Source organism: Tenrec ecaudatus, chromosome 4, assembly GCF_050624435.1.
Source record: "Tenrec ecaudatus isolate mTenEca1 chromosome 4, mTenEca1.hap1, whole genome shotgun sequence".
NCBI lineage: Eukaryota > Metazoa > Chordata > Mammalia > Afrosoricida > Tenrecidae > Tenrec > Tenrec ecaudatus.
The window spans coordinates 324,991-342,065 of NC_134533.1; the positions used below are offsets into that span (position 1 = coordinate 324,991).

Sequence of the window (17,075 nt, forward strand, 5' to 3'; positions counted from 1 at the left end):
ATGCCATGCCCATGATCATTCATATGTTTGAGCCTATTATTGCAGCCACTGTAGCGATCCATCTTGTCCAGGGTCTTCTTCCTCTTTTTTGCTGTGTCTCTACTTTCCCAAACATGATGTTTTCTTTCCAGGGACTGATGTCTCCTGATCACATGTCCAAAGTACATGAGATGAAGTCTCACCATTCTCGCCTCTAAGGAACATTCTGGTTGTACATCTTCCAAGACAGATTTGTTTGTTCTTTTAGCAGTCCATGGTACTCTCAGCATTCTTCTCCAGCACAATTTAAATGCGCCAATTTTTCTTCAGTCTCACTCAACGTCTAACTTCACATGCATATGAGGCAACTTTGAATACCATGGCTTGGGTCAGGAGCACCTTAGTCCTCAAAGTAACCACTTTGCTTCTCAAGAGTTTAACGAGGTCTTGTGCAGATTTACTCCCCATGCAACTTGACTTTGATCTCTTGATGTCTGCTTCCATGAGCACTGATTATGGATCCAAGAAGATATCCTTAACTTCAGTCTTTTCTTAATTTATGACAATGTTACCTACTGGCTCAGTTGTGAGGAATTTTTCCCTTTACATTGAGTTATGATCCACACTGAAGGCTGCAATCCTTGCTCTTCATCAGCAAGTGCTTCAAGTCCTTCTCCCTTCCAGCAAGCGAGCCGTGTCATTTACAGATCAGTTTGTTAATAAGCCTCCCTCCAATCCTGATGCCACCTTCTTCATATAATATTACCTGATGATTTACACAGCATACAGATGGAATAAGTATGGTGGAAGGATACAACCCTACTGCACACTTTTCTTGATTTTAAACTATGCACGATGTCCTTGTTCTCTTCCCCAAACTGATCCATACACAGCTTCCACATGAGCACAGAGTCGAATGCCTTCACAGAGTCGATAAAACTCAAGTAAATGAAACTGGCAAGCATCTCATGAGAAGGATCACGTCGGAAAACACTACAATAAGTTAATCATATGACAACGATTCTGTCAGACCAATGTTATAAAAGAAATATGAAGTACAGTCTCATATAAAAAGAAACAGACTTTGAGAGTTGAGGAGCAAAATAAAAGACACATGCCATTTTAAAAAAACAGCAGTAATAACATTGTATCACTATAAAATTGATACTTTCCCTGGTATCAGAGTAAAGCCTTTCATTTTAGAGTCAGACTTTCTGTTGTGCAGATTTAAAATATCAAACTCCACTGGCCCCTACACCTGCTCCTGCCAACATCCCAATCCTTGGCCTTTGTTTTAAAACCCTTTGAAGACCCTCCGCTTTGCAAACACTCATATTGGGATGTTTAAATGCAGAGTCTGGACAAAAGTGTTCTCAGGCCTTTGACAATGGTGAGGAAAATATAGGAACTTCTATTTCCCAAGGGATGAAAACAAGAATCAAGCCTGGGCCTCGTGACAGGTGGGAGACTGCGAGGAGGTGGGAGGAGCAGTAGTGGATGGCTCAGAGGGAGGGCTGGGCAACCCGTGCAGAGAACTCTGCACTGCTTCAGCGAGGCCAGCAACCTAATGCATTTGGTTCCCACATTTGATCAGCCCAGGTGCAGACAGGGTGGCAGGAGAGCTGGGCTTGGACGTGCTGTTTGCAGGGCACTACGTGACCTGGTCAATGTGAGCCTGGGCCACAAGACCATTATATCCACATGTCCTCGGCGAGGACCATTCATAGAACGCAGACCAGACGCTGTTGTAATGGTGACGTCAGCAGGCGTTTATTACACACAGAGTAACAAATCAGGTGTGAGCAAACTAGCACACGGCATCAGCAGCCGAGATCTCATGGAGTCAGGTCTCATCCACAAGACAAGGCCAACTCACACCCACACCCCAGGTCATATGTGGGAACAGAGCCCAGTTCCCTCCGGGATTAAATACTATCAGCCAGCCATGTCTGTGCACCAACAGCATGAGCAGAGGAGGGCTAAGGGAAGCACTGAGGAAAAATGCTCGGCAATGGGCCTCTTATCCCTGTTCACAGTGGACAATCTTTGCTTGACCCGAGGGCAGCGGAGACAGCCTGGCTGCCAGACCTCTGGCTTTCTTCAGAGGCAAGCATCCCACCTAAGGCACTCTCTTTGCTCTCTACCTGTACCTACATACCTGGAGTGGTACAATCTACAGTTCAAAGCGCCTGCACACCCACTGGGTGGAACCAGAGGATTGAGAGGCTGGGAGTCTGCACAGAGGCCAGGAGTGTAGATGGCCAGGCTACAGGGAGCCTCAGCTTGTAATGGCAGGGCAGACCATCCTCTCAATGACAGGAGAAGCATGTGAAGTGGCTGAGGAGGAAAATGACTGCGTTCAGATAAATAAGGAGGTGGAAAGAACTCAAGAGGCTTTGGGTCTTTAGTCCAGATGTGATATGGCAGGTGACAAGGAGGGTGGTAAGTAAGGTGGAAGGGTCACTCTCCTGGGATTGAGGGGCTGATACTGGTGCTAAGAACCACAGTGGCCTTCTGAGGCAAAGTCCTTCTGGCTGGCTGGGCCCCAGAGCAAGGTCCTCATAGTAGTAGTGTCACTAGGAAGCTGAGTGACCGGTCAAGGCCAAGCAGGGCACTGGCTGGAGACCTGTCCTCAGTGTCCCACAGGAAGACATGTGAGCTTGGGTCTGGCTGTGTTTGAGAGGGGTGGGAAGGGGAACACGTGGTGGCGGGGCACAACCCACCTGAGTGGGTGGAGAGACTGAGAGGGCAGGGGGATGTTCACACAGAAGCTGGGGAGTTTCTGGTGGAGCAGTGCTCTCTGCAGTGGCCCGGCTTCCCTCCATCAGAGGAGCTCCCCACAAGGAAACGTGTCCATGCTTGAGTTTCAGCTCCTTTATCCTACCCCGGGGCCCAGGCTGGGCAGAGAGTGGTCTGTCTCCGTGGGGACAGAGGGTCCCACATCTGAGTCTAACCTACTCTGGGCCCCTCAGGCCACTCATGGGGAGGGGCTGCCCTCAAAAGGAGGGTGTCTTCCACAGGCTGACCAGTTGCTGTGCCTCATGGTCGTCACGTCAGCCAGGCTGTCCATCCAGTCCCGAAGCCCGCTCCTCACGTCCTCGCCCTCGACAGTAGGTAGGAGAGGATGAAGAAGGCCACGAGCAAGGCCAGGGCCACACCACACAGAAGCCTCCGGTTGTCACGCCCAGACCGTGCCATCGTCGAGAAGCGCTTCACACTGCCAGTGAGCAGGCCCGTCACACTCGAGAAATCGGAGTCCTGGAGGGAGCTGCCCGTCACGGGAGGCCAGGAAGAGGGAGCAGGGGTGGGGACAAGGGTGAGGGGCAGGGATGGAAGGTAGGGGACAGAGTTGAACATAGGGAAGCAGGATCAGAGGTATGGGGATCAGAGATGACTACAGAGGGGGGGCAGGGGGCAACTGCGCCAGGGGAGGCTGTGGGCCCCTACCACGCTGTCCAGGTAGCGGTTCTGGTCCTCTGCATCCCTGTCGATGTCCAGGGCCAACTGCTCAGGGAAGAGAGAGCAGGTTCAGGCCAGGGTCAGAGTCCCAGGTAGTCCCCACCCTCCTGTGAGACCAGCCACCTTTCCATACACAGATGCTACCAGCAAGACCAGGTGTCAATCAGGATTAGCATGGCAGATGAGTGTGGATGAGATGAGGGCAGTACACTGCCTGGAACCCATTCCCAGCTGGTTGTGCCCCTCCTCCCTCTGCCCCCTAGTCCAAAGGCACAGACCGACTTGAGGCGAGTGACTTTGGAGGCCAGGTGGTCTGCCAGCCGCTTGTTTTCCACGTCCAGAAGCTCGTCCACGGCCCCAGGGCTCTGAGCTGGAGAGAAAGAGACTGCAGCATCTATGGATGTCTGGAGCCCAGAGTTCAGGGAGTGGGCCCTCGGGCCAACCTCCTGGGCCCTTTCCCTGTGTCCTGCGGAGCAGGTGCAATCCAGTCTACGTTAGCTCATAGGGCACTGCACACATGTCTCCGTTCAGTGTCCACCAGGTGGGATGCATTAGGGTGGCCCAAGGGCACTATGGGGCAGGCTTGTCCAATCAGTCAAAGGATGGGCAACACCCGGGGGCTCCTTAAAGGGTCAGCAGGTGCCCATGTCCACCAGACATGAAGGGTAACCTGGGTCATCTCCCATGAGGGTGGCGGCGAGCCGGTGACAGGTGACCCCACAGGTAGGACCCCACACACTGGGTCCACCCACATAGCGACCAGGAAACGCCCCACCCCCACCCACATCAGCAACGTCCGTGTGACCCTCTGAGCGGGGAGACGGGGAGCCAGCGCGCCAGGGGTCTGCGTCCACGACTCCTCACTCATCGACAGCCGACCCCGCTTCACCAAAGCGGGCAAGGAACGCCGGGAGCAGACGGCCGAGAGCGGTCCCAGTGCACCGCTCCCGCGGGAGCGTCTCGGGGGCGGCGGCGGGACCCTCAGCGCCCGAGTCCCGCCTCGCGCGGCCCCGAAGGACCCGTAGCACCTCTCTGCCCGCCACGGCGCGCCCTTCCCGCGCTGACACCTCGGTTCTGGCCCCCGCCCTCACCTCGAGTCCAATCCGCCATCGTGCGCGGTTCCGGTGAGGTCGCCGACCTTAGTTCAGCAGCCGCCACCACTGCCTGCACGGACGTGGCTGCGCTTCCGGCCCCGCCCGCCGCAAGACCCGCCCCTTCCGCGATCGACTGGCGCAACTTCCGGCTGCGGATTGTGACCACGGCGGAAGTTTGGGACAATGAAAGGGGAAGTGACTTGAAGTTCATTTTATGGGGCAGCTGTGAGTTGGAATGATTTGATGGCCCCGAGTCGGTTTTTGCTTCGTTTCTATAGATTGGGCTCCGACTCATAGCCGTCCCATGGACAGCGGAATAAAGCACTGCCCACTGCCCGCCCCTGCCCCATCCTCACAAGTGTCCTATTTGAGTCCATTGTTACAGCTGCGGTGTCGATGCATTTCCTTGATAGAGATCCTCTTTTTCACCGCTTCTCTACCAAGCATAATGTGCTTTTGCAGGGACTAGTCTCTCCTGAAAACATGTACAAAATAGATTAAACAAAATCTTGCAATATTCACTTCAAAGGACCATTCAGGTTCTGTTTCATCCAAGATAGATTTTGTTGGTTTTTCTATTCCCTCCCCGCCCCCCCGCCCCCAACACCATCATAGAAAGCATCGACTCTCCCATCGGTCTTTTGGTCCAACTTTCCCATGCACGAGGCAATTGAAAATACGGTGACTGGGTCAGGTGTAACTCAATCCTCAAAGTGACATCCCTGCAGCAGATCTACGCAGTGTGATACATTGTTCTATTTCTTGACTACTGTCTCCATGAGCATTGATTGTAAAGGCAAGCAGTGAAATATTGACTTCAATCTTTTCTCCATTTATCATGATGTTGGTTATTGGTTATTGCTATTGGTTCAGTGGTTAGGATTTTTGTTTTCCTTACATGGAATTGCAATCATAATAAAATCTGCAGCCTTAGATTGGTATTCAGCAACGTTGTATCACCGGCATGTCTAAGGTTGTTATTAATAAGCCTACCACAAGTCCTGACTCTGCTATATTCTTCATATAATTCAGCTTCTCAAATTAGTTTCTCTCTATCTATTGTGTATATATAGAGAATGTATATCATACTCAAAAGTATATATATATATATATAATTTGACTATGATGAAAAGATAAAACCCTAACACACACCTTTCCTGATTTCAAGCCACACAGTATTCCCATGTTCTGTTCAAATGACTGCCTCTTGGTCTCTGTACAATGTTCTGGATATCCCATTCTTCTTAAGGTTATCCATAGCTTTTTATAAAGTACAGCTGTTGTTCCACAAATTCAAAATCAATGCCACTCAGTCAATTCAGACTGATAGTGACCCTAAGGGGTAGAACTGCTCCTGTGAGTTTCCAAGACTGTAATTCTTTATGAGAGTAGAAAACCTCACCTTTATCCGTAAGAGCAGCTGGTGGCTAGCACTGACCTTGCAGTTAGCAGCCCAACAAGTAGTGGCTATGCCACCAGGTGCCATCAAGTCATTTCTAACTCACAGTGACTCTATATGCAACAACAAAACCCTGCCGAGTCCAGTGCCCTCCTCGTAACTGCCCTTATGTGTGAGCCAGGTGTTGCCCTTATTGTGTCAATATACCTTGTCAAGGGTATTCCTCTTTTTCTCTGCCCCTCTTCTCCAGGGACTAGTCTCTCCTAATAAAGTGTCCAAAGCTCACGAGATGAAGTCTCTCCATACTTGCCTCTATGGAGCATTCTGGCTGTACTTCATCCAAGATAGATTTGTTTGTTCTTTTGAAAGTCCATGGTATTTTCAATATATTTTTTACTAGCACAATCATTCAAATGTATCTTCTTCCTTCCTCTATGTCCAACTTTCACATGCATGTGGGGCCCGTCTTAGGCCTCAAAGGAATATCCGTGCATTTCAATACTTTAAAGAGGTATTGTGCAGCAGATTTATCCAAAGTACTGCATTGTGTGGTCTCCTGACTGCTGCTTCCATTAGCCCTGATAGTGGGTCCAAGCAAGATGAAACCCTTGACATTCTTCTCTAATCATCGTGATGTTACCTACTGGTCCAGTTTTGAGAATTTTTTATTCATTGAGTTATAATCCATAGTGAAGACTGCAATCCTTAATCTTCATCAGCAAGTGCTTCAAGTCCTCCTCACTTTCAGCAAGTGAGGTTGTGTCATCTGCATACTTGAGGTTAATAGCCTTCTTCCAATCCTGATGCTGAAGTCTTCTTCATATAACAGAAATTGTCTAATTATTTGCTCACGTGGAAACTGAAGTAGGATGAGGGTACAACCCGGATGCACTATAGTGTTTTATTCCATGTAGATGCATTGTTTTACACCATGCAGTATTCCCTCACTCTGTTCAAATTACTATGATTCATGGACAGATCCTACAGGAGCACAGTGAAGTGTTTGGGGATTCCCATTCTTCTTAAGTTTATTCATAGTTTCCTATGATCCACATAGCTGAGTGCTTTTGCATAAGCAATAAAACACAAGCAAATATTCTGGTAGCTTCTGCTTTCAGTCAAAAGCCACCTGACATCAGCAATGATATCCCTTATTCCACATCCTCTTCTGAATCCAGCTAGATTTTAGACAGCTCCCTGTCAATGTACTGCCATGACCATTGTTGAATGATCTTCAGCAAAATGTTGTGATATCAATATTTTTCTATAGTTTGAGCATTCTGTTGGGTCACTTTCCTTTGGAATGGGTACAAAAACAGATGCCTTCCTATCACTTGGCCAAATAGCTGTCTTAAAAATTCCCTGGCATAGGTGAATAAGTGCTTCCAGTGTTTCACCAGCTTGTTGAAACATTCCAATTGTATTCCATCAGTTCCTGGAGACTTGATTTTGGCCAATGCCAACACGCAGCTTGGACTTCTTCCTTCAGTACCACTGGTTCTTGCTCACAGACTACCCCTTGAAATGGGTGAATCTTATTGGTACCGTGTCTCTTTGTATGCTTTCCATCTTTTGATGCTTCCTGCGTCATTCAAATTTTGTCCATGGAAATTTTCAGTATTACAACTCAAGGCTTGAATTTTTCTTTTTGGTTTTCTAACTTTAGGGCTTTTCACATTTCATTATAATCATTTGTCTTCTCGAGTTGCCCTTTTGAAGTTTTCTGTTCAGTTCTTCAACTTCATATTTTTTTTCCATTTGCCTTGGCTACTCTACAATTAGAAGCAAGCTTCAGAGTCTCTTCTGACATCCACTTTCATCTGTTTTTCTTATCTTTTAAATGACGTTTAGCTTTCTTCATGTATGATGATCTTGATGTCCTCCCACAGCTCATTAGGTCTCCTGTCATTAGTGTGCAAAGTATTAAATCTGTTCTTGAGAAGTTCTCGAAATTCAGGTGGGATAGCCTCAAGGTCATATTTTGGCTCTTGTGGGATTGTCTTGCTTCAGCTTCCAGTTAAGGTTACTTTTGAGCAGGTGGTGGTCTGTTTCACACTCAGCCTCTGGCTTAGTTGTAGGTGCTGATGTGGAGCTTCTTTGTCATCTCTTCCCACAGATGTCGTCCACTTGATCTCTGTGTGTGCCAGCTGGGAAAGTCCACACGCAGAGTAGTTTTTGTGTTGCAATACACAAATCCTCGGTCTTGCAAAATTCTCTCTGGGAATATGCAGCTTCTTTTCTACCACCGGAGCCATATTTTCTGACCCTTTCTTCTTTGTTTTTAATGTTTACATTCCGGTTGCTAATAATTAATCAATGTATCTTCATTGCATGGTTCATCAATTTCAGATGAAAAACATTTATAAAATTCATTTCCTGTACCAGTAGCTTTATTGATTAATGCAGACATTGGAATAGTTACATTGACTGGATTTCCTTGTATGTGGATAGGTTTCATCTACCTCGAGAGAGGTTGAAATGTCCTTTTTTGATAATGAATGCATTGCCTTCCTCTTTAATGTGTCTTTTCTGATTCAAAATGGCCAATACCCATTCATTTCAGTTCTTTAATGCCTGGGATATTGATCTTTATATGTTCCAGTTGATTTTTGACAACTTCCAGTTTTCCTACATTTATATTTGTACATTCCAAGTTTAAATTATTTATAGATGTTCACAGTTGCTCCTTCTCGTGTTGAGTTGTTCCCCATCAGCAAATGAATATCCTGAATATCCTCCATCCACATCTTTACGGTCAACTCTACTTTGAGAAGTCAGGTCTTCCTCAGTCATAGTTTTAGTGCCTTCGGACCTTACAGGCCCATCTTGCACTGTCTGACAATGTTCTGTTGCTATTCATGAGGTAGTTTTCTGCTGCTTCCATATTTTCAGTGGCTAATTCCTCTGACATGTGCTACCTATTTCTTCTTTGTAATGTTTTTAGTCTGGAAGCTTTTCTGAAACTGGTTCACTTTGGATGATCCTGCTGGAATTTGAAACACCAGTGACATAGTTTCCAGCATCACAGCAATACACAAGCCATCCCAGTATGTCAAACTGACAGACCAGTGATGGAAAACCTATAGTAGGAACCAGTATTTCATGATTTTGAACCTTGTCAGTAACAAAGAGCTGAGACAGCTGGTTAAAGTACGAAAGCTGGAAATGGGAAATTCCCCTCCTTTATGTTGAAGCTCATTTGCACAGATAAATTGGTGTAGAGATAAATGTGTTAGTCTGGGTTGTCTACTGAAAAAAGAAGGAAAAACCTAGTGAGTCATGTATGTATCAGAAAGAGCTTTTTATCAAGGAGCAAATTCATATCGAGGTGCACAGCCCTGTCCCACTCAAGTCCGTGGGCCTGACACTAGCCTGAGCACTCTTCTAGACTCATAGAGCTGCAGGCAGATGATGCAGAAAGGTTCAGTGGGGTACAGGGAGACAGGCTGGAAGGTGCAGAGTCATATGGATCCAAGCTCAGTTAGAAGACAGTGGGTGACAGCTTCCAGCATCGGATGGCTCAGATGGGTCAGCCACGGAATCCTAGAGAAGTGGATGATGAAGGGTGATGGACAGGAAGGTACCTTCTGTTTTTCTCATAGAAAGAGCCACCTCCTCAAGCAGGCCTCACCAGGCTGTGATCTGATTGACAGGTTGGACTTCACCACTGCACTTTAACATAGGGTCTAGTTGATACCAGATTTAACTGCCACAACAGCCTTCACTCTCTCCTCATAAGTGGCTGATAAGATGTTCCCCTTACAGATGTGCTTTACACAATTGATGTATGTATGGACTGTGATAAGAGTTGTATGAGCCCCTAATAAAAAGTTAAAAAAAAAAAAGATGCTCCCTTTGGGACCAAGTAGTTGATAAACCCCTAGGACGTTGTCCTTCAAAGCTAGCGCTAGCTGGTCAGAACCTGACTTCAAGTAAGCGCAGGAGACCTGAGTTTGTGCTCCAACTGACCTCAGAACGTTTGGAATGCATGCCAAGCAACCACTTTATTTTGAGCTGCTAGCCTGTTTCAAAGTTGAGGGGTCCAACAGCCACATCCTTGCCTAGAGCTAGCCCAATCCCTTATGAATAATGCATACCTCCCCAATCTTATGAATATGCATTTCTTTGTTCTCAACTTTGTAGAAAAAGCCCCTCCTCCCTCCCCTCTGTTAGGGGAGGTGATTTTCTGCAGAATAATCCTCACTGCCCCAACTTTGCTTGCCAGCAAAACTAAAATCTCTGCCCCGATCTTTTTAGACCCAGGGCCATCTCTGCATGTTCTTACCAAGGGCAGATAATAACCCTTTGAGTCTCCAGAGGGCCCCGGATGGGAGTAGAGGTGTTCCCTGCACAAAGTAGCCACACAAAAAGAGGTCTGTTAATACAATAGATTTATGAACCATTTTTCTGTGTCAAATACTATTGAATGTTTTGCACTTAATCTTTATGACAAACCATTTAGATGGGCACTTTTTTTTGGGGGGGGGAGGGCAGAACAAACCAGGTTTATTCTCCAGACAGACAGCATCAGCAGGTACAACTACAGGCTTCGCTGCAGCGCATACATTCACAAGGCATCATCCAGCTGCACAGCCTGTGGGGTGTCCACTTTAACACACGCTCCTTCCTCCGTGTAAACCTTGGTCACTTCGATACAGAAGGAAAGGCACAACTTGGCAAAAAACAAAACAAACACAAAAGCAACATTTTTTTTTCTTTTTGGATCTTAAGAAGTCAGGTGCACGAACTACAGGGACAAGAGCTTTTTTGGTAACAATCTCGATGCACATTTTCAATTTCTTTGTCGAGGGGAGTGTGTGTTCTGCCCGGGAGTCTCCTCTTCCACCCTTTCTTCATACTAGGAAAGCACCGCTTCATCAATCATTTATTATCGTTATTTTATTACACGCACTGAAAGGAGGTTCAGAGAAACAAAAAGGCAACAACAGAAACATCCCGAAGGTCCAGCGGCTGCCATGAACACATCAACCCTCAGGTTTCAGACAGGGTCTGGGAAGGGGCCAAGTCGATTCAAATAAGAAATGGAGACTATGGCTACAAAAATAAATGATACATGAGGTAGATAAATTAAAATTTTCATAACCCAGGACTTGCCTGCTCCAATTTCACAGCCTTCATGCAATACTTGGGGTGGGGGTAGGAGAAGCTTCACAAGTTGACATTAAGTCATCAAGGAAATTAAAACAAAAACACTATGTGAATCTGAAATAAAAAACCCAAGAATGAATCCCAGTTCTTCAAGAGACTAGGTACTAGAGAGCTCAATTGAGTTCCCCGAGACCCTGTGCACAGGTGCCCCACCTGCCCTGGCAACCAGGTAGACAGAGGCCTCTGGAATGTGGAAGAGGTACACTGAACTATTGGGACTCCACCCAAGCTGAATTTAAATAAGCAGACACACACACACACACACACACACAATTCCAGAATGACCAAGAGCATCCGGTGTATCTAGGATTCTAAGGCTGAAAGAATTTTCTAGTTCTGCAACCTTAGTGTGTGTCAAGAAAAAGCAAAACAATCAGTACATTCAAAAAGAAAAAGAAGATGAATATAGAACCTAAACTGTTAGGTTAAGGTGGCTGACCTTGCTGCCTTATCTGCAGTGACAGTTTAGATAGGCACTTTTCTCATCTGCTTTCCAGAAAAGGAAGTGGAGGTCCATCTGGACCGTGTCTGGGTGACTTGTAATAAGGTTCCCACACACTGTTAAGCCCCTCTTCGTTCCTGTGCTGACCCTCACTCCCAGTCAGAAGAAGCCAGCCTCCAACAACTGAAGCGTCAATAGGCACAACTGTACAGTTATAATATAGAAAGATCACAGTGAAGTCATAAAGAATAGGAAAGATAGGAGAGAGAGTAAAATAAAGGAGTCAGACACATGTTATGGTAGCATGTTCACCTCAGTCCCTCTCCATGGCCCACATGGAGGCAGGAGAGCGAATCTTTACTGTCTTAGGATATTTATAGGTAACCATAGGACCTGCATATGCCATAGTTACATAAGTCACAAGGTGGGTGGAATCTACAGTAAGGACCCTGAGCTCACAGGCGAGGAAACCTAATACCTGCATGGGGGAAGGTATGAGGGGGAGGGGGGATGGGGACAGGTGACCTTGGGAAAAGATAGCAACAGGATGTCTGCTTCTGTAGGGAGTTAACATCAACTCTGTGCTCACTTTAAGGCAACATAGCGGAGAATCTATGGGAACGCTATTTAAAGCAGGGTAATGTACTTGGACTTCATCTCTAACTTAACCAAAGTGGTCGCTTTCCTACTGTAGAATACTAGCTTTCCAGATTCCCTGTTATAAATTAGGGAATATAGCCCTCCTTGTATTCCGTGTTAGTTTCCCACAACTCCACACCCCCGCAGTCATCTTGCCCCACCGTACTGTGGTCATGCACACCATTCTTCTGCAGTCTCTTCCTGGCAGCCGTTTGTGCCAGCCTGACACTCTGCTGTTCCTGGCACCTGTTCTTTTCCCCAGCCCTCAGACTGGACGTCCCACCTCGGCTGTCCCCTCATCGCAGAGGTCTGGTGGGTGGACATGGGGGTTGGGGTGTCTGCTCCATGGAAGATTTTCAGCCTCAGGAGCCTCACGTAGGAATCCATGTGTAAGGTGACCAGACGTCCCGATTTTCAACAATTTTCCCCGCGTCCCGCGGCATTTTAAAAAAAGTCCCGATTTTTTGAAAGAATGCACGAAAAGCTACGGTATACAGTTTTCGGCTACCATGTGGCTATTTCACCAGGATATGAGTTTTATCAATGGTGTCCCGCTTTACCAATGTTAAAATCTGGTGGTGTTTGGGGTTTGCGCGGTCGGGGGAGAGGTCTCAGAGTTCGACCCTGAGCGACACTTACTCTGAGGCTGACCGAGAACCAAACCCGGCCTGTTCTGTTGCAGGGGCTCCGAGGCTGTGTACCGTTAGCCCCGTGAGCCCCTGGGTACCGTTAGCCCCGCGAACTCGCGGGCTCCACGGTCGCGCCGCGCAGGCCAGGCCCTGCCCAGAGGTGCGCTAACTTCCTGTCTCCGCCTTCCGGCGCGCAGCCCAGGCCACGCCCACAGGAGCGCGGACTTCCGGTCCCGGCCTCCCCTCCCCAATCCCCACCCCCACCTCCCGCCCCGCGCCCTGGCTGCGGGGCTCCCAGCCTGGGCGGGCTCCGCGGAGTGAGGGTCTGCAGCCTGAGAGCCGGAGTGCCCCGACCCGCCCCGGGGGCGCCATGGAGCCCAGGGCGGTTGCAGATGCCGTGGAGTCGGGGGAGGAGAGTGCGATGATGGAGGCTCTGCGCACGTACAACCGAGAGGTGAGCGCCCACCGGGGACCGGCCGGTTCCGGGGAGGGCGGGGCGCGCGAGGCGGGGCCGAGTCGGCGGGGGCGTGGGTGGGGCATCCAGTTGCTAGTGCGGTCCTTCCCTTGGGGACGACTGAGCCCCGGGCCGGTCTGTTTGCAGAACTCCAAGAGCTTCGCCTTCGAGGATGCCCAGCAGGAGGACCGGAAGGTGGGTGCGGCCGGGAGCGGGGTGGGGGTGAGGCCAGGGCTGGGGGGTGAGGGGAGAGAGCTGGAGGGACCCGAGGGGCCCACGACGCTGGTGCCGGTGGAGCAACAGCCCCTCTCTGTCCACAGAGGCTGGCCGGGCTGCTGGTGTCGGCCCTGGAGCAGGGCTTGCCGCCCTCCCGATGCAACGCCTGGCTGCAGAGCCTGCGCATCTTGTCCCGCGACCGCAACTGCCTGGACCGGTTCACCAACCGCCCGAGCCTGCAGGCCTTGGCCCGCCACGCCGGCATCTCGACCACTGAGGGGCCTGATTCTGAACCCCCGGACATGGACGTCATGCTCGAGGCACTCAAGTGCATGTGCAACCTGGTGCTGAGCAGCCCCGCGGCACAGGTCCTGGCCGCTGAGGCCGGCCTGGTGGTGAGGCTAGCCGAGCGGGTACAGCTGCACGGCCAGCAGGGCGTCCCGCACGACGTCCGGTTCTTTGACCTGCGTCTCCTCTTCTTGCTGACAGCGCTGCGCCCTGATGTGCGCCAGCAGCTGTTTCGGGAGCTACAGGGGGTGCGCCTGCTGACCGCTGCTCTGGAGCTGACTTTGGGCCCAGCCCTGGAGGACAGCGCCCTGGAGCCCCTCCCTGCCCAGGAGACAGAGCGGGCCATGGAGATCCTCAAGGTGCTCTTCAACATCACCTTCGACTCTGTCAAGAGGGAAGTGGATGAGGTGAGGGCACAGCCCACAGATGCCTTTGAGTTTGGGACATGCCATGTGGAGTCTCCTGGAATCCCTCCTGAGAAGGGAGGGCCTGCGCCGCAAGCCCTCAGGGAGCCCCAGGTGTGTGGTACACGGGGAGGCTGCGTGTGGCCTGCACCCTAGGGGGTCTGTTGGTGCCCCTAACTGGAGCCAAGGCTGTTGTTACCCAGCTGTGCAGTGGAAGGACTGAGTCAGGACGGGCTGCGGGGCCATTGGATGGGAGCACATCAGTTGGCAGTAGCAGGGTGAGTGAGGCGCCCTCCTACCCTAATCTGCTCTGGTAGGAAGACGCTGCCCTGTACCGGCACCTGGGCACTCTCCTTCGCCACTGTGTGATGCTGTCGGCTGCAGGAGATAGGACCGAGCAACTTCATGGGTAAGGGGGATGGGGGTGATAAATGCCCAAGAGGCAGGCCCTCCCCAGAGTCCCACTTCACCTATCTGGGGTATGGGCATCCCTAGTGCCACCAGTACCCCCTCAGAATGGCACTGGGGACTTGCTGGGACACTGGCCCAGTCAAAGCCATGGGTATCCACAGGCACGCGGTGAACCTCCTAGGGAACCTGCCCCCCGAGTGCCTGGACACCCTCACCCCTGAGCCGCACCCTGGCTCCTTGGAGTTTATGGGTGTGAGCATGGATGTCATCCATGCCCTCCTCAGCTTCCTGGAGCGGCGTTTGGACCAGGTAGGCGGGTGTGTTGGGGTGGGGGGGTCTTGGGCTCACCTTTTTCCTGTCTTGTAATTGCCAGCTCTGGCAGGCAGACCTCTGGTGTAACTTGGATGTACCCAGTGGTTCCCTGGGCAGCATGTGAAGCCCTTCTGAGGGAATGCTGCTGGGCGTACAGTCTAGTGGGGTGCTAGGTCTTGGAGTTTGTCTCCTTAGGAAGTCTTGGGCAGCCCTTAGCCCTGGTGTGACCCCGAGATTCTTGGTGTCCGTACATAGCAACCCTGTTGCCCGTGACCTGTGATAGTTGGGATTTGTGTCAGTAGTCAAGCCCAGTACCCAGTGCTGCCCCTGCCTCCCTGAGCAGAACGTGTGTGTGTGGCATGTGTCCCTCAGGAGGCTGGGGTTCAGCAGACCCCTGGGAACTTGCAGTGGTACAGGCCTGGATACCGAGTTTCCAGAACCCACTGCCTTGGGGAGGGTGCTTCGGGGGACATTAGCCTGTTGGGAACCTGTCTGCCACATTTACCCTTGGGCAGCCAACACTGACTGAGGGGCCACGGCTGAAGGCTTGTTTGCTAGACTGCTCAGACCGCCACCCTGCCCATCAGAAAAGGTGTGCAGATGGCAAAAGGACAGATTGGTTGATTGGGGCTGCAGGGTTTCTTGAAGCAGATGCCACTACAGTTGATCCCCATGCCGTCTAAGCCCTCACTGCCAGGACTGGCCAGTGGTAGGGCTGGGCGGGTGACTGGCGCCTGTCCACAGACTCATCGGCTGAAGGAGAGCGTGGCCCCCGTGCTGAGTGTGCTGACCGAGTGTGCCCGGGTGCACCGCCCTGCTAGGAAGTTCCTGAAGGCCCAGGTATGGGGGCGGGCTGGGCTGGACTGGGTTTGGAGGCTGCCCCTCTTGTGCTGAGAAACAGCTGCCTCCAGGTGCTGCCCCCGCTGCGGGATGTAAGCACCCGCCCTGAGGTCGGGGAGCTACTGCGTAACAGGCTGGTCCGCCTCATGACACACCTGGACACGGACGTGAAGCGTGTGGCTGCCGAGTTCCTGTTTGTGCTGTGTGCTGAGAGCGGTGCGTAGGAGCTGGTTGCCCCACCCCACCCCTACCCCCCTCGAAACCCAACTGACCCCCCACCCCTCCCTCAGTACCCCGATTTGTCAAGTACACAGGCTATGGGAATGCTGCCGGCCTCCTGGCTGCCCGTGGCCTCATGGCAGGGAACCACACCCCGGGCCAGTACTCAGAGGACGAGGACACGGACACGGAAGAGTACAAGGAGGCCAGAGCCAGGTGTGGGCCTGGCTGGCAGGGATGTGGGCGGGCGGGCGGGCAGGCGGGTGTGGCGGCCGCTCCCCGAGGCGGGTGCTGATTGCTGCTCTCCTGGAGGCAGCATCAACCCGGTGACGGGCCGCGTAGAGGAGAAGCCGCCCAACCCCACGGAGGGCATGACGGAGGAGCAGAAGGAGCACGAGGCGGTGAAGCTGGTGAACATGTTCGACAGGCTCTCCAGGTACAGCTCGCACCCTGCGTGCCATCTGAGGCTGGCAAGGGGGCGACTGCAGTTTCAAAGCCAGGAGGCTTGGGGGTCCAGCTCCTTGGACAGAGCAGCTGCCCAATGAGACTTTCTCTGCAGGCACCGCGTCATCCAGCCCATGGGCATGAGTCCCCGCGGTCACCTCACGTCTCTGCAGGATGCCATGTGCCAGACCTTGGAGGGGCAGCTCTCCTCGGATCCCGACTCGGACCCCGACTGAGGCCCAGCATTCCTGCCCTGGAGCTGCTGCCTGTGGACGGCCTGGCACAGGCCCCAGCCCCGCCCAAGGCTGCTCGTCTGCCCTCTGGCTCCGCTTCTTGTCTCTGTGGTGGCAGGGCTCATCCTGTGCTAAATGGGAGCTCGAGGAAAGTGTCCGCCCCGCACCCTGTGAGGGTGCTGCCCCCCAGGTGCGAACGTTGACCCCAGACTGAAACGTCCCTGGGAAGAATGACCCTTCTCCGGCCACAAGGACACCACTGTCCTAGAATAAAGACTTCGTGAGAACACGTGTGGTATGTCTGCATTGTGCGAGCAAAGGAACTTTAGAAACTTGCTTCCTTCCCCTTAGAAAACCCCTCTGACCAGATGTCTATGTTTTCTAGAGACCTGGCCCTCATCCATCGCAGGTTGGGTCGGCAGTGAGGGGAAGTGGTGGGAGGAT

At 51.3% G+C, this 17,075-nt stretch overlaps 2 protein-coding genes across 2 annotated transcripts; one reads left to right on the forward strand and one right to left on the reverse strand.

Moving 5' to 3' along the window:
* Positions 1-1,724: 1,724 nt before the first annotated feature.
* Positions 1,725-4,682, reverse strand: BET1L (Bet1 golgi vesicular membrane trafficking protein like). Its single transcript, XM_075545109.1, has 4 exons — positions 4,530-4,682; positions 3,717-3,808; positions 3,427-3,483; positions 1,725-3,237 (listed from the first exon to the last, which is right to left on the reverse strand). Exons 1-4 carry the CDS (start codon positions 4,546-4,548, stop codon positions 3,070-3,072), a joined length of 336 nt encoding a protein of 111 aa, XP_075401224.1. The 5' UTR covers positions 4,549-4,682; the 3' UTR covers positions 1,725-3,069.
* An 8,373-nt stretch (positions 4,683-13,055) lies between these two features.
* On the forward strand, positions 13,056-16,920 carry RIC8A (RIC8 guanine nucleotide exchange factor A). The gene is made up of 10 exons (XM_075545110.1): positions 13,056-13,264; positions 13,412-13,459; positions 13,585-14,175; positions 14,490-14,581; positions 14,745-14,892; positions 15,640-15,735; positions 15,807-15,951; positions 16,026-16,170; positions 16,271-16,390; positions 16,514-16,920. Exons 1-10 carry the CDS (start codon positions 13,181-13,183, stop codon positions 16,632-16,634), a joined length of 1,590 nt encoding a protein of 529 aa, XP_075401225.1. The 5' UTR covers positions 13,056-13,180; the 3' UTR covers positions 16,635-16,920.
* The last annotated feature ends 155 nt before the right edge of the window (positions 16,921-17,075 follow it).